The sequence below is a fragment of the Ahaetulla prasina genome, chromosome 18, assembly GCF_028640845.1.
Source record: "Ahaetulla prasina isolate Xishuangbanna chromosome 18, ASM2864084v1, whole genome shotgun sequence".
In the NCBI taxonomy this organism is placed as follows: Eukaryota; Metazoa; Chordata; class Lepidosauria; order Squamata; family Colubridae; genus Ahaetulla; species Ahaetulla prasina.
The window spans coordinates 7,137,770-7,156,888 of NC_080556.1; the positions used below are offsets into that span (position 1 = coordinate 7,137,770).

The 19,119-nt window shown below is 45.9% G+C and overlaps 1 protein-coding gene across 9 annotated transcripts in view; it reads left to right on the forward strand.

Moving 5' to 3' along the window:
• The window catches only part of KIF1B (kinesin family member 1B), a 134,208-nt gene that overhangs the window by 29,120 nt on the left and 85,969 nt on the right, over positions 1 to 19,119 (forward strand). For all 9 annotated transcript variants that reach the window (XM_058161269.1, XM_058161268.1, XM_058161274.1 and 6 more), the window contains 8 exons: positions 124 to 189; positions 3,802 to 3,980; positions 7,260 to 7,371; positions 9,386 to 9,463; positions 10,197 to 10,262; positions 14,116 to 14,191; positions 15,717 to 15,795; positions 16,276 to 16,418. In XM_058161269.1, coding sequence (XP_058017252.1) covers positions 124 to 189; positions 3,802 to 3,980; positions 7,260 to 7,371; positions 9,386 to 9,463; positions 10,197 to 10,262; positions 14,116 to 14,191; positions 15,717 to 15,795; positions 16,276 to 16,418 — 799 coding nt within the window. The remainder of the gene's footprint in view (positions 1 to 123; positions 190 to 3,801; positions 3,981 to 7,259; positions 7,372 to 9,385; positions 9,464 to 10,196; positions 10,263 to 14,115; positions 14,192 to 15,716; positions 15,796 to 16,275; positions 16,419 to 19,119) is intronic.

The following is a 19,119-nucleotide window of genomic DNA, read 5'->3' on the forward strand; positions in this document are numbered from 1 at the left end:
CAATGCATTTTGGAGCGGGGTGTGTGTGTGTGTCCGTGTCTGAGGTGGCATTCTTCTAGACCAGTATCCTAGATCTCCTCTCCGCATAACTATAGCTTGATGCGTCTCCATTTTTTCCCCTAGCTTTGCGAAGAGCTTTTTGAGAAGATCAACGACAACAGCAACGAGGAAATCTCTTACTCCGTGGAGGTGAGCGGAATGTCTTTATGGCACTAAGAAGTTGACTTGATGGAGATTCAGATTCATGGGTGGTTGTGTTTTTTTTTTTTCTCAAAGCGGTTTCACAACTTCTGGTCTTGAGCCTTAAAAGCGCACAGGAGCCGTTCCTTATTACCGAGATAACGCCTGAGTGTTGAAGGGTTGAATGGCTTGATCGGTTTTTTTGCTTTGTTTCTGGATATGAGGGTACTGGCGGAGGGCCCCTTTAGCTGCTTGGAGGGGAAGCACATGGGGAGTTGTGGATGGGAGGCTTGGATGGAGGGGGGGTGGGCCCAAGAATGTAGACCTAGTCAAAAGGCAGCATAATGGATGGGGCTGTGCCTGAATAAACACACTCTTCCTGTTAACACGAGGCCTTCCCAGACCATTCACAAAGCCGTTTTGCTGAAACCCAGGCTGTGTAAAAGTAGGACATTGCTGCGTGGATTTTGTCTGTGTTTTGGCTAGCTAGCTTTCTTTCTCGAAGAAAAACAGGGAGAGCTTCTTTCGAGCTCTCTGTAACTTGCTGGCCTCTAAGGAGTTTGCGGTTAATGTAGATTCCACGTGGGAAAGTTTTTTTTTTTTTTAAAAAAGCAGCCGTTTTTTCTTCTGGAGTTTGCCCAAGATGGAACATCCTCCTTTCCTTTGACCCCAATCATATTCTTCTTGAATTACCGTATTTTCCCCGAAACTAAGATCTCTCCGGATAATAAGCCCAATTGGGCTTTTGAGTGCATGTGCTGAAATAAGCCCTCCCCCGAAAATAAGGCCTTTGAAGCGCCTGCGCAGCCGGTCCCCGCCATTTCCTGGGGTGGGGGGAAGGAAAGGGGGGGAACGTGCCCCACACGCACCTGCCATCCACGCGGAACAGCCTCGCGGAGGCCACTCCCACAAACCCTAGCTACGACGCCCCTTCCCTTAGTGGTGGCCGCAAAAAAAGCGGGACTTCCAGCGGCAGCGCAACACAGCCGCTCATCAGCTGTTCACCCCTGTGGTCATGCGTGCATTTCCAGCCATGCTTCGCAGGACTGTACCATGCCGTTGACCCATCCACATCGCTGCGACCGGATGTCCCGTCACCTGCCAGTGCTGCTCGCGGTCAGACCCGGCCAGGAGAGCAGCCTACTGACAAGCGCCTGGCCGGCACTGTCCTGACGTGTCCCCGTTGCCACCGCCACCTTGTTGCAATCCTGGAATATGCTGAAGACTCAGAATGGGGCATTTTTGCGAAGGGCTTGAAAATGGGGAGGGGGGATTTCCCTGCCTCTCACCCTATTGTGAAGCTCAGCACAGACTGAGAACAGGGGGGAAAAAATGCGCCTGGCCAGTGCCTTCATTTGCTTTAGAGTAGCAAGAGGGAAAAGGATGGTCAGAGCACTTGGGAGCAGCCCTCGGCTTTTTTTGGGGAGGTGGCAGGAAATCGTTTTTCAGACTCTTGGGGCAGGAATTTGCAAGAGATAAGCCTGGGGGGGGGTGGAGGTGGGGTCTGGCCAAGGAAAGCAGCTGAGGAGAGAGAGAGAGAGTGGGGCCGAGGTGGGGAATCTGGGCTTCTCTCCTCTTTCTTCAGAAGAAGCCAATGTCAGTGTCGATCCTGAACTTATTCAGCAGTCCATTTATCCCCTGATCCAAGAAGAGATTGAAGGCTATTCTCTCTTTTCTTCTCTCTCTTCCCCCCCTGTCTTTCTTTCCCCCTCTCTCTCCCTATCTGTCTCTCTCCTCCTTTCTCTCTTTTTGTATTCTCTCTCTCTCCATCTCTCTCCCTCCATTTCTCCCTCTCTCCCTCTCTCTCCCTCTCCTTTCTCTCTCCATCTATCTTCCTCTCCGTCTCTTATCTCTCTCTTCCTCTCCTTCTCTCTCTCCCCCTCTCTCTTCCAGTCTCTCTCCTTCTTTCTCTCTTTCTCTATTCTCTCTCTCTCTCCCCCTCTCCTTCTCTCTCCATCTCTCCCTCCATCTCTCTCCCTCTCCCTCTCCCTCCTTCTCGATCTCCCTTCCCTTCTCTCTCCATCTATCTTCCTTTCCATCTCTTATCTCTCTCTTCCTCTCCATCTCTCTCCTTCTCTCTCCCCCCCCCATCTCTCTCTCAGACACTTTTGCTCTTACTGTTGTTACTTGATTTGTCTTCATTGAGACCTTTGCCCCTACTAGTTTGCAGCTTCCTTATGAAGTGTATTAAGATTTCGAATTGAACCCTACCTAGTGGCTTGCTTGTGGCCACTTTCCCAGGGAAGTTCTGCCACTTCTCTTGCGTCTTCTGGTCCCCTCTCATGATGCCCAACTTTTTCAAGAAAGGAGAAGAGTTGAAGTTGGCAGCTGCCCCTCCGAGGAGACTATCTTGGGCACTCTTAAAAGAGTGGCTCAGTTTTATATAAGATGGCTCCTTGACCTCAGAGTTATTTGTGTGGGTCCTTACCTCATCGTCCGCTTGCAAATTCCTCTCATTTTTTTCCTTTAGATACCTGAGTGATCTAGAGACACTCTCAAAATACTTATTGATGTCTTGGCCCTAAAGTGCCCTTGTGATGAATAATGGAGTTTTTCTAAAATCAGCACTTATGACTCCCTGAACAACTTTTGGAACTCCAGTTTTCCTTTGCATTTCCTGCCTCTTCTGCCCAGATAGTCCTTGACTTACAACAGTTCATTTAGTGTCTGTTCAAAATTACAACAACACCGGGGGGGGACTGATGACCCTTTTTCACACTTAACGACTGTTACAGCATCCCCATGGTCTTGTGATCCAAATTCCAGATGCTTGGCAACTGAAATAATATAGAAAATAGTCCGCTTGGCAGCTGACTCATATTTATGATGGTCACAGTGTCCCTGGGTCATGTGATCCTCTTTTGCGACCTCCTGACAAGCAAAGTCAATGGGGAAGCCAGATTCAAGTTAAAGCCATGTTCACAACTGCAGGGATTCACTTAACAGTTGTGGTTCCACGTAACACCCCCAACGAAAGAAAACTCCAAGGCTTGGATTTCCTCAAAGTTACTTTTTATTAGAGATGTCATATTGGCACATCTGGGAAAACCCGAATCTGAAAGCTTCCAGGTTTTCTCCACCCAAGTGAAAGTTCAAGTCCCTGCCCCGGTCCCCACATGTCCATCATAAGTTGACTTTGTATATAAATATACAAATAGGATGAAGACAATTGCTAACATAGTGTAAGCCGCCCTGAGTCTTCGGAGAAGGGCGGGATATAAATGCAAATTTTAAAAAAATGGTCTAATCATCCATCGTCCAAATTAAAGACACCTCCCAGTCATCCGACTTCAGGTGCCAGGCCACTGCGGCCTTGACTCTCTGAGAAAAGAATGTTATTTTGACTACATATCACCCATATACTCTATGCAATCCCCCCTCCCATTTTCCCACAGAAGAAGATATGGCAGGCCTGAAGGCCCAAATGTAAAAGACGGCTTCCAGGTCTGACAGTGGCAAGAAAAGTTGTAAAATGAGGGGAAAACTCACTTAACAGATGTCTCACTTAACAGCAGAAATTTTGGGCTCAATCGTGGTCATTAGTCGAGGTCTTATGACTAACAACCCTTTTTTTTTTCCTTCTCCGTGTCACAATTTTCTACTGTTGTCCCTTTCTTGTAGGTCAGTTACATGGAGATCTACTGCGAGAGAGTTCGAGACTTGCTGAACCCCAAAAACAAAGGGAATTTGCGGGTCCGGGAACACCCGCTGCTCGGGCCTTATGTGGAAGACCTGTCTAAGCTCGCTGTCACTTCTTACACCGATATCGCAGACCTCATGGATGCTGGGAATAAAGCCAGGTTGGTGTCTCTGCACTTCAGGGCTCTTGCAGCGTGTACAGGTAGTCCTCGACTTAACAACCGTTCATTTAGTGACCGTTGAAAGTCACAACGGCACTGAACAAAGCGACTCAGGGCCGTGTTTCACACTTACGGCCTTTGCCGCATCCCCGTGGTCACATGATCAAAATTCAGACGCTTGGCATCTGGCTCGTAATTGACGACAGTTGCAGCACCCCAGGCAGTGGTGGAAGGCTGCCGGTTTAACAACCGGCTTTGCGCGCGCGTGTGTCTAAGGCACTTGCGCACGGCGCTGAAAATGGAGCATTTAGAAGCTCAGCTGCTTACCTTCCAAGTCAGCAACGGTAAGTAGAACAGTGAGGGGAGGGGGAATCAGCTGTGCCGCACGATTGAGATGAGCTACAAAGCAGGAAATAGGATAGAGTGGGGGTGGGTGGATGGGGCCAACTGCTCGTCGGCGCTATCGGTTTGCCCGAACCGGCTGAATTCCACCTCTGATCCCAAGGTCACGTAATCCCCTTTGGCGACCTCCTGACCAGCAAAGTCGGTGGGAAAGCCAGATTCGCTTAACAACGGTGTGACTAACTTAACGAATGCAAGGATTCGCTTAACAACCGTGGCAAGAAAAGTCGTAAAATGGGGCGAACTCACCTTAACAAATGTTCGACTCTTAGCAGCGTCAATTTTGGGCTCAGTTGCGGTCTTAAGTCCAGGACTCGCCGTATGTCGTTGTGGTGCCAGACGGGGAGGAAATGTTTGAAATTGCGATCTGTGAAATGACCCATCTTCTCACCCTTGGTACTCTTAATACATTCACATTGAAATGGTGCCTCTTGCAAACAGAATTATAAAGATTGTGCCGTTTGGGTGAAATATCGAAGTAAACTTACTTACGGGGAACATTTTCTGGTTGGCGGTTCTAGATCTGAAAGAACTTCCTTTCGCTTGAAACATCAGCTTGGTATATAAAAACAGGCTTCTTTATTAAGCCGAGATACAGTCGGCCCATTTAAGAAAATGATTGCTAAGAGTGCATTATTAGGGCTGCAAAAGTTGATGGGAGTTGGCAGAGATGGCCAAATGGACTGCTTTGATAAAAGAAAAATAAATAAAAAATTACTTTTGTTTCTCCTTGGAAACCGCTTCTGGATTTTGTGCTTGAGGCGGGGAAAAACAAAACAAAACTTTGATTTTCGGTTTTACCAATTAGATAGATTTGTTGTTAGAGAAATGGCTATTTTATACTATTATCTAAAAGGGAAAAGTTGAGGTTTGATGTTACTGTCTTATTCTACTGCACCAAAGGGAGTTGGGAGTCAACGCCTTTTCTTTCTTTTTCCCTTTTTCCCCCTACACTTTTCCCTTCCCTTTTCCCTCCCCTATTTTTCCTATTATTTGTTTTTCTATTTTTGTAGTTTACATTATTAACGGATAAGTAGGACTATTTGGGAAAAAAGACTGCATTATTAAATTCCTTCCGGTGATTATTTTGCTTTGAAGTAGCTGTATTGAATTTGGTGGCTTATGATTATAAAATTTAAATTTAGCTGTGACTAAAGCATTTGAGGGGAAAAGAGACTTCATTACAGAAGCAGGCAAAATGTTCTCACCTCTCATGGAAAATGCCCTCTTGATTTGTGTGGCCCCACCATTCAACCACGATCTGCTCCCTTTACAAGGGAGAATAAAAAGGTAAAGGTAAAGGTTCCCCTCGCACATACGTGCTAGCCGTTCCCAACTCTAGTGGGCGGTGCTCTTCCGTTTCAAAGCCGAAGAGCCAGCGCTGTCCGAAGACGTCTCCGTGGTCATGTGGCCGGCATGACTCAACGCCAGAAGCGCACGGAACGCTGTTCCCTTCCCACCAAAGGTGGTCCCTATTTTTTCTACTTGCATTTTTTACCTGCTTTCAAACTGCTAGGTTGGCAGAAGCTGGGACAAGTCACGGGAGCTCACCCCGTTATGTGGCACTAGGGATTCGAACCGCTGAACTGCCGACCTTTCGATCGACAAGCTCAGCATCTTAGCCACTGGGGAAATATTCTCTATCTGACCAAACTCACTCTCTCCGATGCTTTCCAGTAGCCTCAAGGCTGGATGATAGATGCCCTGTCAGCCCTTAAATGTAGCTGCTAGTCTGCTGTGGTTTCTGATATTTTGTTTTCTCTTTTTTTGTGAGTATTTTGTGTGCAAGTGCTGTTTAAATGGGGTGAGCTCCCATTACTTGTCCCACCTTCTGCCAACCTAGCAGTTCCAAAGCATGTTAAAAAAAATGCAAGTAGAAAAATAGGGACCACCTTTGGTGGGAAGATAATGGCGTTCCATGCGCCTTTGGTGTTCAGTCATGCCGGCCACGTGACCACAGAGACGTCTTCGGACAGCGCTGGCTCTTCAACTTTGAAACAGAGATAAGCACCACCCCCTAGAGTCGGGAACGACTAGCACGTATGTGTGAGGGGAACCTTTACCTTTGTGTGTGTGTGTTCATAACTTTTATTGTTGTATCAATGTATCAAAGGAAAAATAAAAATAGGAAATTAAGGGAGGGGAAAAAGAGAGAAGAAAAGAAAATATGAGGTACAAGGGGAAAAAAGCAAAAAGCGTTGACTTCCAACTTTCTTTAGCACCGTACAAGTTAACAACATTCCAGCCCCAACTTTTTACTTTTACACATTAGTAGATAACTAGCTATTTCTATGAGAACAAATTTATCTCATCAGCAAAACCAAAGTCAAAGTTTCAGGGTTTGTTTTTTCATCACAAGCATAAAATCCAGGAGTGATCTCCAAATAAAAACCATAAATATATTCTCCTCTTTGAATAAAGAAATCGATTTAAACATTTCTGCTTTATCTTCTTGCCTTATATTTTGTTTTCTCTAAGATAGATAGATAGATTTCTTTATTGGCCAAGTGTGATTGGACACACAAGGAATTTCTTTGGTGTATATGCTTTCAGTGTATGTAAAAAGAAAAGATACATTCGTCAAGTCCTTAATGATAGTCATAGGGCACAAATAAGCAATCGAATGATACTAGGAAACAATCAATATAAATCCTAAGGATACAAGCGACAAAGTTACAGTCATGCTGTCATAAGTGGGAGGAGATGGGTGATAGGAACGATGAGAAGAAGAAGAATAAGAGTAATGCAGACTTAGTGAATAAATTGACAGTGTTGAGGGAATCGCTTGTTTAGCAGAGTGATGGCCTTTGGGATAAAATTGTTCTTCTGTCCAGTTCCGGTGTGCAATGCTCTATTGTTCCCTTTTTCCTTCCCAAGGACGGTAGCAGCTACCAACATGAACGAGACCAGCAGTCGCTCCCATGCTGTCTTCACTATCGTTTTCACTCAGAAGAAACACGATGCTGAAACCAACCTTTCCACCGAGAAGGTAATCTATTTCTTCCCCCTGCGAAATAGCCGCGGCTGTCGATCCTGGCGACTGATCTAAGAGCTCCTGGGAGACTGTGATAGCCGTTTTTCTAGGAATTAGGAGGGAATACCATACATCTCTTGGAAAATCTTTGGAAAACTCAACCCCCTCCCCCCCTTTTAAAAAAAATCCTTTTCTTGAGTTGGATATATTTTCTTTTAAGACCAGATTTTTTTAAAAAAAATAGAAGAGCAACAAAAATGATTAGGGGACTGGAGGCACGTATGAAGAACGGTTGCAGGAATTGGGCATGTCTAGTGAACAGACGGACTAATATTCCAATATTTGAGGGGCTGCCACAGAGAAAAGGGGATCAGCCTATTCTGCAAAGCATCAGAAGGCAGGACAAGAAACAACGGATGGAAACTCGTCAAGGAAAGAAGCAATCTAGAACTCAAGAGAAATTTCCTGACAATGAGAACAGTTCATCAGTCCAGCGGCTTGCCTTGAGAAGCTATGGGTGTTCCATCAGTGGAGGTGTTCAAGAAGAGACTGGACAGCCATTTTGTCTAGAATGCTAGAAGATCTTAACCAGCGGGATTGGACTAGAAGACCTCCAAGGTCCCTTCCAACTCTGTTAATTCTGGTGTGCCACAAAAAGAGACCTCGCCTCACCTTTCTGACGCTCTTCAGAATATCTCTTCCCAATTCCTTGGGCTTCGTGGTTCCTAATAATAACCCATAATGGGGGTGCTCCATTACTGGAGGTTTTCAAGAAGTGATCGGACAGCCATTTGTCTAAAACGGCGTAGGGTCTCCTGCTTGAGCAGAGGTCTCCCAGGCCCCTTCCAGCTCTGTTATTCTGTTAACTTCTCTGGCTTTTCCAGAGGAATGATGCTATATTTGGAATGCCAAAAAGAAAAGGCAAGAGAAATCAGCAGTGGGAAGGGAAGTAAGGAAGAACTTGGAAGACAGAGAGACCAACTTCCCTTCCCTTCCCACACACAGGAGCAGAGGTCCTTCTGCCGGGCAGAACTTAACCAATGAATGACTAATTAATTCCTTTCTGCCTGCTCCCTACAAGCCTACTTTAGATAGGCGATGGACATACCGTATTTTTCGGACTATAAAACACACTCCCCCCCCCAAAAAAGTGGGTGGAAATGTCTGTGCATCTTATAGACGGAATACGGGCCCGTGTCAGCATTCCAGAAAAAACCCCAACTCCAGGTAAAACCTCCCAAGCAAGCATTTTTCAAAGTTCTATTGACTAGAATAGGTAAACTGGCACATCTGGAAAACCCCGAATCTGACGGGCCCGGGTTTTCCCTCAGTAGATCAAAGCCCGCCCCCCAAACCCATCCCGCCACTCCTCAGTCGATCACATGCTCCAATCGCCATCCGTCCCATCTTAAGACAGCCCTCCTCCTCCAGATGCAGGATCGGCCTGACCTTGACCGACAGGAAGAATGCTATTATGTCTGTAGACAACCCTTCTACTAAATCCCCCCTCCTACTTTCCCACATACGAAAAATTGGCAGTAAGGAAGCTTCCGGCCTAATATGGCTTCCAAAGCTGACAGCCTGCTTTTGGCCTCCCGAACCCTCCGTGCGTCCTGTTTTTGCCCTCAGAAACACACTGCAGGCCAAAAACAGGCCCGTTTTTGACAAAAATAGGCACGTGGAGGACATCTGGGGACTGCAAAGTGCTTCTGAGGGCCAGGGAGGGCGAAAACGGGATGCACAGAGGCCAAAAACTATTTTCTTTCTCTTGTTTTCCTCCCCTAAATCTAGGTGCGTCTTATAGTCCGAAAAATATGGTAATTAAAGTTTCAATGGGATTTGCATGTTTTAAAAAACTGGAAAACCAGAACAAAAAAGCAGCACTGCATTGCGCACTGTGTATACATTAAGGCTGTATCGGCCCCATTGAGCATTATTCAGTCCTGGTCCTGTTGGATCCTGTCAAATTACAATCATCTGTTTTTCCTCTGGACCGTAGTGCTAAACTGTTCCTGCCTCTTCTTTCCAGGTTAGCAAAATCAGTTTGGTGGACCTGGCCGGGAGTGAAAGAGCCGATTCTACCGGTGCCAAAGGGACTCGACTAAAGGTATAAGCTCCCACGGATGGGGTCTGGTGGGCAGCTGGCAAATGGGCATCACTCTTCAGTTTGAAGGATCTGTCTCGCCACCCCCCCACCCTGCCAGTACCTGAAGTCGCCCTCTTGATCCTGAACTGACCAGTGTGATTCCTTAATGGGCTTTTTTTTTTTTTTTGGCCCCGTTTTCTGAGAGACCGAACTCCTGCCCCTCTTCTTCAAAACTCCCTACCAGCTCAGGGAACGTGCTTTTCTTTTCTTTTTTATTCGCATTTATACCCCGCCCTTCTCCGAAGACTCAGGGCCGCTTACAACTATGTTAGCAATAGTCTTCATCCTATTTGTATATTTATATACAAAGTCAACTTATTGCCCCCAACAATCTGGGTCCTCATTTTACCTACCTTATAAAGGATGGAAGGCTGGGTCAACCTTGGGCCTGGTGGGACTAGAACCTGCAGTAATTGCAGGCAGCTGCTGTTAATAACAGACTGCATTAGTCTGTTGAGCCACAAGAGGCCCAAGAACTCTTGGCCCAACCAAGTTGAAGAACCGATTATTGTCCTCCTCGGCCATCGCTTACCGGAGATCTGACCCCCTCCACCCTCCGGGCAGATCCAGGCATTGAGATCCCTGCTGCAGTTTAAATCAATAAACGCCCTGCTTGAGGACAGGGAAGTAAGATTACGCGCGTTTCCCCACTTTCTGGCATTTGAGCAACCTTTCCGTCTGATTCCCTTTCCAGGAAGGGGCAAATATCAACAAGTCCCTCACCACGCTGGGGAAGGTGATTTCGGCTTTGGCGGAAGTGGTAAGTCCAGATTTTTTTTGGGGGGGGGAGAGCGCCTTTTAAAAAAAAAAGAAGATTGCTTTTCGAGCTCATTGGGGCTTAGTCACAGGTGAGACGTGAAAGGGACATTTGTCTCCAAGAGTCGTCTGTGTTTATGTCTCTGTGTGTGTGTGTGTAATAGTATTATATTAACAGATTTAGCTTCTATCTTGTCCTGGAGTTTCTTGTATCTCGTTGGCTTCTTGGTGTTCCTGAGATGGCTTGTTTTCTCGGAGATGCTTCACTTACAAATTAAGTCACATGCACGGATGGAGTAGCCCATCAGTTCAACCTACACCTACGTCTCTACTACAGATAGTCCTCGACTTAACAATCATTCATATAGTGCAGGGGTCACCAACGTCCAGGCTACGGTCCACTACTGGGCCATGGCCTATTTGTGTTGTGTCTGCGCCCCCCGAGCCAGGCCCCCTGCCAGAAAGTGAGGGGGAAGGGCCATCAGGACTTACCTCTGGAGCACCGCTTCCCTGGCTCAGCTCCAGGAGCCAGAGGCAGGCCAGGTGGAGGAGATAACGAGGCCTCCATCCCCTGATTCTTCCCTCCCCCAGGCCACGCCTCCAGACCCAGCTGATGGCAATCAGGCCTGGCTGGACCCTAGGTTTCGTAGGCAGGAGTGGCGGGAACAACAGAAGCAGGGGTGGGGCAGGCCAAGGAAGTGCTGAGTCATGGAGCCGCACCCCACAGGATATAAAGGCAGCAAGAGCTGTTGTGCCTCTTCATAGCAGGCAAATCAACTGCTTGACTAGAGCTAAAGTACCGTATGTTGACTCATCGGCATCAAGGGAGATAACAGAGACACTTGGCAGACGCTCACTACTTTGCTGCCAGAGCTGATAGGGCCGGCTAATTAAGCCATCGCTTGGACTGAGGCGAGCGGGACAGAACAATTCAGAACAGGGCCATATGTGTTCATGGGCCAGTGTGCACTTGCATGGGCGCACCTCAATGTGCGTTAGCAGCGGGCCAGGGCGCATGCATATGCGCGTGCTTACCGGCCCACCATTTGTGTGTGTTGAGCTGCATGTGCACATGGACGGGGGGCTGCCAGTCTCACCGCCCGGTTTCCCCCGTCGCCAGACTGCCAAGCTGCAAAAGTTGGGGATCTCTGATAGAGCGAACATTCAAATTTATCAGAAAAAAAGTGACGTATGATATACAACCCTTGTAGCATCCTCAGGATCACGTGATCATAATTCAGGCCACCAGCGTACATTTATAACGGTTGCCGCATCCTGGGGTCGTATGAATGCCATTACCCACCTTCCCACCAGCTTCTGACGAGCAGCATCAATGGGGAAAGCTGGTTTTTTTCTTAAAGACTTTGTGATTCACCCACCTGCGGTCATTCACTGAATAACTGTGGTGGGAAAAAAAAGCTCCCTTAACAACTGCCTTGCTTAGCGGCGGAAATTCGAGTCTCAGTTGTGGTCTTAACTCGAGGACTATCTGTACTGGAACTTGGTGTTTGTGGGGGGGGCTAATCTTCACCCCATTTGTCTCGCTAATTTTACTTGGCTTAAAGCCGTTGCTGTTTGTTTCCTCTCGTGTAAAGCTTCCTGCCCACCTTGAGGCTGGAGTTGCTTTTCATAGCTACCTGTATCCTAGAGTTATATGATATGGATGGTTTGCATTTTAGGGTGACGAAGGTAAGACTAACCGGAGTGCTTCTTTGGGGAAACGACCGTGGAACATTTATCTCTGACTCTTGGTTACTGATGTAAAATTCCCTGTTTGTGGTCCTACCTTACTTTTATCTTCTTTTTTTCCATTCTCTGCTTCCAAAACTAGGATAACTGCACCAGCAAGGTACGATGGGTAAAGAGTGTGGTCACTGAATGTGATAGCCTGTAGAACAGTATTTCTCAACCCGTGGCAGCTTGAAGGTGTGTGGACTTCAACCCTCCGAATTCCCTAGCCAGCGTGCAAGCTGGGGAATTGTGGGAGTTGAAGTCCACACGTCTTCACGTTGCCAAGGTTAGGAAACGGCTGTTTTAGTCCCTGTAGGTTCCTAGCTAGCAAAGATAACAGTCCCATCCCATCTAATCCCCTCTCGCATTCCAAACATGCCTGCTTCGAAGATTGGGAGGAGTGTTGGAAGAAGCCACAGACTATAAATTCAGTAAATCTTGATCAATCGGTGAGGGCAGTCTCCTTGGGCAGTGACAACCCCTGGGTGGCAAGTAAACCTCTCCTGTAGGAGTGAAAACTGTTTTGCCTCTAGACCAACTTTAAACTCTAGACCAGCTTTCTTTGAAGCAGGGATGTTTGTAGCAGCCGGAGAAATCCTGCCGCTCTAAAGAAAATGTTCTTTTCTGCGGTACTGTCTTGGCAGAACCAAATTTTGCTGTATAAAAACAGTCCTGCAGGGAGCATTCTCTGCTTCAAAATATGTGATTGGATCACATGCGGCTCACTTCGGTAACAACACCAGGTCTCTTTCAATGTTCTGGGCTGTCCTAGTCTATAGTATAAGGGACGCGGTGGCTCAGTGGCTTAAGACTGAGCTTGTCAGTCGAAAGGTCGGCAGTTCAGCGGTTCAAATCCCTAGGGCCACGTAACGGGGTGAGCTCCCGTGACTTGTCTCAGCTTCTGCCAACCTAGCAGTTCGAAAGCACGTAAAAAAAATAATGCAAGTAGAAAAATACGGGCCAGCTTTTGTGGGAAAGGAACAGCGTTCCGTGCATCTTCGACGTTGAGTCATGTCGCCAACATGACCATGGAGACGTCTTCAGAGAGCGCTGGCTCTTCGGCTTTGAAACGGAGATGAGCACCGCCCCCTAGAGTCAGGAACGACTAGCTCGTATGTGTGAGGGGAACCTTTTAATCTATAGTATATGCATTCAGGCATAGGGAGAATAGCAGTTTCTCCCTCTTTCTCTCAAAAAAAGATTTTCCAATAGGAGTTGGATTTTGTTTCTTTGTTTTGAGGCAAAGGCATCTGTTCTCGATCCTGATTAGATTCATCGGCTGCCTTTTGGCTAACCCCATCAGAATCGTGGCCAGGATCCCAAGCCCTATGCACATCCGAGACGGGGCTCCCAGTCTTATGTTCCTGGAGGACCAGCCCTTCCGTGCTATAAAATCATATTTCTAAAACCATTATTTTAAGGCCAGGAGCATTTTCAAAACGTGTTTCCTTCTTGGCAAAGGAAAACTCAGTTGGGTAGGAGGGGAAAGAGAGAGAGAGAGAAGACAAAGAGAAAAAGAGAGAGAGAAAGAGACAAATATAGAAATATGCAGCAAAGCTGGCCTGGCTTTTGTTTTGTCCCTCAGTTCTCCATTTCTGACTGCTGTGAAATGAAGAAATTTCTATCCAGGAGCGCCGTGTAACTTGGATAATAAATGTCCTCATCCTGACAGATGTGTTGAAAAACACCTTGGTGCATTGCAGCAGATGCTTTCTTTCTTTCTTTCTTTCTTTCTTTCTTTCTTTCTTTCTTTCTTTCTTTCTTTCTTTCTTTCTTTCTTTCTTTCTTTCTTTCTAAAAGAGCATTCTTCTTTTTGTCTCTAATTCCTCTTCTAAGATGGGGCTTGCCATTTCCAGTTTTCCTGTCTGTGCCAAACCAAGGAACAGGTTCAGATCTTCTGCCTACTTAAGGAGAGGCCCTTATTTAAATGTTTGAACCATTAAAAGAAAAAAAAGGGGGGGGGCCTTAGAGTCTACTTAAGTGTCACCTTCTCAGGAGAATCACCTCCACCACGTCGTGGCTTCCCATCCCGTTCTGTGGAAGTGGCAGGCCACCAGCTTGGGTACCCCTTTCTGCAAGCGTCTTTTACGGTAACCGGCCCTTAAGTACAAAATGTCCTTTTGCAGAGTAAGAAGAAAAAGAAAACGGACTTTATCCCATACAGGGATTCTGTGCTGACGTGGCTGCTTCGGGAAAACCTAGGTATGAAGTTGAGATAACCTTTTTTTTTTCCTTTCGTTTTTAAAGTTTCACTCCCGAATAACCGGCATGTTATTTTACATGTGGTAGATCTCTCTGCAAAAAAATGGGCCCGTTTGGTGAAGCAGCAGACTTTAGTCCATGAAGTCAGAGTCAAGGACCTTGGAGTCCTCATTTCTAAAGATCTAAGTGCCAGAGCCCACTGTAACAACATTGCCAAAAAGGCACTAAGAGTTGTTAACCTAATCTTCCGTAGCTTCTTCTCTGGTAATATTGTACTACTAACTAGAGCATACAAAACATTTGCTAGACCAAATCTTGAATACAGCTCATCTGTCTGAAACCTGCACTGCATATCGGACATGAACACAATCGATAAGAGTCCAGGGATATTTCACAAGAAGAGTCCTCCACTCCTCTGCTTGTAATAAAATACTTTATGCCACCGGACTCCAAATTCTGGGCTTAGACAATTTAGAATTACGCTGATTTCACTCTGACCTAAGCACAGTACATAAAATTATCTACCACAATGTCCTACCTGTCAATGACTACTTCAGCTTCAACCACCACAATACACGAGCAAATAATAGATACAAACTCAAGGTAAACCGCTCCGAACTCGATTGCAGAAAATACGACTTTAGCAACAGAGTGGTCAATGCCTGGGATGCACTACCTGACTCTGTGGTTACATCCCCAAACCCCCATAACTTTAAGCTTAAACTGTCTACTGTTGACCTCACCCCATTCCTAAGAGGTCTGTAAAGGCCGTGCATAAGCGCACCTCTGTGCCTACCGTCCCTGTGCTAATATTCCTTTTTATGTACTCTTTTCATGTAAATCTAAATTATGTTTATACTTTTACCTGTTATCTTATATATGATTGACAAATAAATAAAATAAAATAAAGTTTAGCTCCTCTGTCTTTGAAACTGGGACTTTGGTCTTTTAAAAATGTCGGTTTGATCAGCTGTGTTTTCAAAGCAAGGATCTAAACCATTATGACTCTGGGGTGGAAGCAAATTCTGATTGTAACCTTGCATTGGTCCGGATGATATTTGATCCGGATAGATGTTTCTGGGACCAAGAATTTGCAATTTTCTTTCTTAGACTTGGCAAATGTAAAACTAGCGTTCACACAACTCATCAAGCCGTAGCGTGACTTGCCTCTTTTTTGCTGCTCTGTGCTTTGGCAACTCTGCTAATCTGATTTTCAAACCATCATCCGTTTTAGCATGATGCGTAAACCCGACCAACTTTGGTTTGTTTAGCAAACCCAGCTTGTCTGAAATGAGATTCTAATTCCTCTTCTGATATTCAAGATGACAGCTGTCAATCTTTTACCATGCTGTTATGATACAGACATGTATTTTTTTAAAAAAAATCCCTGCTTTTAGTGGCCTTTTCACATCCCGACGATGGGCTAGATAATTATGATTATAATGATGGTGTGTTTGTGCCGAGTCTTCACGATTTGGCATTCAGCGTTGATCTTCCTTGATCTGATTGCATTTCTGCCTTGTAGGTGGCAACTCCAGAACCGCCATGGTGGCTGCTTTGAGCCCAGCAGACATCAACTATGATGAAACATTAAGCACATTAAGGTATTGAATGGGATTATAAAACGCTGGGCTTTCTCTTCCGTGTTTTCGCTCTTGTTTTAGGCAACGTGACTCAAGTTTGTAGAGCAATTGATGTATGGACTTCAACTCCCAGAGATGCTGGCTGGGGAATTCTGGGAGTTGAAGTCCACACAGCTTCAGGCTGATCTAGATTAAAAACCCTTGGAGTCTATCTTCCAAGATTCGTGACCATTTCCAAGTGAAGGATGTTTAAACCAGGGGTGGTATTAACTTCCCTTCCCTACTGGCTCGCAAATGTGTGTGTGCGGACTACGCTCACACACACCATCTTCGCGCATGCGCAAGGCCTTCCACGCATGCACAGAAAAATGGGACGTCATGACGTTTGTGTGGGTGGCCCCTACCGGTTCACCCGAACCGGATAGAACTGGCTGAATACTGCCACTGATTTAAACATACATTATTGCCATTGTTTTAATCTTAATAAAATGCCCTGTCCAGATATGCAGATCGGGCCAAGCAGATCAAATGCAACGCGGTGATCAACGAGGATCCCAACGCCAAGCTGGTGCGGGAACTGAAGGAAGAAGTCACACGGCTGAAAGATCTACTTCGCGCCCAAGGGCTTGGAGACATTATTGACAGTAAGTGGATGGGTCTGGCTGATTCTTGTTTTCTCTGAAGATCACTTATTTCCCGTGGTGGGATTCAGCCAGTTCGCACAGATTCGGTATAGCTGGTAGCTAACTTTTTGAGCAGTTTGGTGAACCAGCTGAATAGCGTCCTTCACCACGCCTGATCATGCCTTGCCCCTCCCATCCCAGCCACTCCTCGCCTCACTGCCCACCTGCTCACTCGGCCACCCAGCCATTCGCCCAGCTCGGCAGCAGGGCAAGTAGCTGGGTGTGACAAGGAATGGCTGGGAAGGGAGAGGCGGGGCCAGGCATGGCAAGGAGAGGCTGGGTGAGGTGAGATGCCCCTTGACATGAGTGATGTCTAGTTGGCCACGCCCACCCAGTCATATGACCACCCAGCCATGCCTACCCATCTGGTCATTAGGGCACCACTGCTTATTTCCCATTGTGTTTCTAGAAGAAAAATCTAGCATTTTTTGTCAATTTGAGGGTGTAGAAGAGGCAGGGATAGGTTTAACCAAAGGTCATGTACCTTAGCTTGACTGACAAGCCTGCTCCATAATCTTGTATTGGAGCATTGTTAATTTATCCACCCGGCTGAGTGTTAAGCAGAGAAGAGATTGGACAACCATTTGTCTGAAATGGAATAGGGTCTCCTGTTTGAGCAGGGGGTTGCACTAGAACAGGGGTCTCCAACCTTGGCAACTTAAAGACTTGTGGACTTCAACTCCCAGAGTTCCCAAGCCAGCTTTGCTGGCTGAGGAATTCTGAGAGTTGAAGTCCACAAGTCTTAAAATTGCCAAGGTTGGAGACCCCTGCACTAGAAAACCTCCAAGGTCCCTTCCAACTCTGTTATTCTGTTGTATGTATGCTGTATAAAATTAGGAAGTTTTCCAGAAAATAGCTCCTGGGGTAGCAAGCCGAGCGCGCTACAGTAATGGCTTGTTCCTGCAACCTTTTGTTTCAGGAATAGGTTGCAGCTGTCAATTCCAGCAGCCTCCTAGAACAAAACAGAATGACAAATGTTTACATTTTCATTCCTTCCAGAGTTGGTCGGACAAACTAGATCAGGGCGGTTCCAGTTTGCCAAACTGGGATTTATTCTAGCAGAACGTAAGCCGCCAGGATTTACAGTTTTTTATTATCTCTTTCTAGTATGATGATTATTACTGTGGTTAAAAGAATAAAAGAAAAAGACCACACCAAGGGCAGGCTAGATGAAAGGTGGGGGGGAGAAGCCAAATGAGTAAAGTATGGGAAGATTGCCAACAAATTTAAAGCATCATTTGACTAATATGTTCTAATACATTATTAAAAGCTTCGTAGAGTACAAGACGTTTTGCATCCATTTTCTAATCAAAGCATGTCTCTATTAAACTTTAAACTTAATGCAACTGAAAATTTAAAAATATGAGAGAGAAAGAGAGAGAGGGAGAGAGACTGTAGATAAACACTTCATTAAAAAATATTGTAAATTATACTTTGCTTACACATTAACCTCTTTTCTTGAGTCTTCCATCCTAAATGCCTATTTGTTTCCAGAGCAACACTCTCCTGCTCAAACCCCAAACAGTTTAAACTTAGAAGACCATTAACTTTAAATGAAATATCTCAATCTGTAGCTCACAAAAACAAAAACGAAAGGCAAAAGATTGGGATTTGGGGGGACATTTTTGTCCACATTTGTCTATTTTTTAAAAAAATCATTTTTAAATGACTTTTTCTAAAAGCATTTCATAAACCTCACGGATATAATCGGTTTGGCTTTTCCCTGCCACCCACCCCATCTGTGTCGTGAAAAGGGGCCGGTAATACATGAACTCTTTCACCATCCTGATTGGAATTTGGAACACAAATGCTTGCATTTAGGCCCAAATTATGTGGAATATATTTGGTATACTTGATGCTTTCTCAGAGTTGTTCTAACCACTGTGGAATTGTAGGTCAATACAGATAGCCCTTGATTTACAACAGTTTGTTTAGTAACCATTCAAAGTTACCGTGTTTCCCCGAAAATAAGACCCTTTCTTATTTATTTATTTTTGAACCCCGAGATAAGTTCTTGGCCTTATTTTCGGGGAGGTCTTATTTTTTGGGGTTCCTCTTGCCATCTTACCTGATTTCCAGCTCTGTCTCACTAACCCTAACCAGAGGAAATGGCGGGGACCTGCTGCGGATGCAGTTAAATATTTTTGGGGAGGGCTTATTTTCAGGGGAAGGTTTATTTTCGGGGAAACACGGTACAACAGCACTGAAAAAAGTGACTCGCGACCAATTTTCACACTTACGATGGTTGTGGCATCCCCATGGTCACGTGGTCAAAAGTTGGGCATCTGGCAACTGATTCGTCTTTATGACGATGTCATGTCCCACTCCCCCTCCAACGACCGGGTCTAGGAAGTCCGTATCAAGCATGGCCACGAAGCCTGTGCAGCTTTGCCAAATTCCTTCCAGGTTTCTCAGGGCAGGCAGGAGTCCAAGTTGTGACTTCAGCAAACTAGATAAGACTTTGCTTGACTCAAGGTTGGAATGCCACAAGCAGGTCCTTTATATAGGCTGTGGGGTGTGGCTCCATGACTCAGCATTTATCCAGGCCTGCCCCTCCCTTCCTTCTGCTGGCGTCGCCTCTCAGATCTCCGAAAGCGAGGATCCTCCCACTGTGAATTCTCTTCAGCTGGATCTGCTGTCGGTAATTCTAGCACGTGGCTGG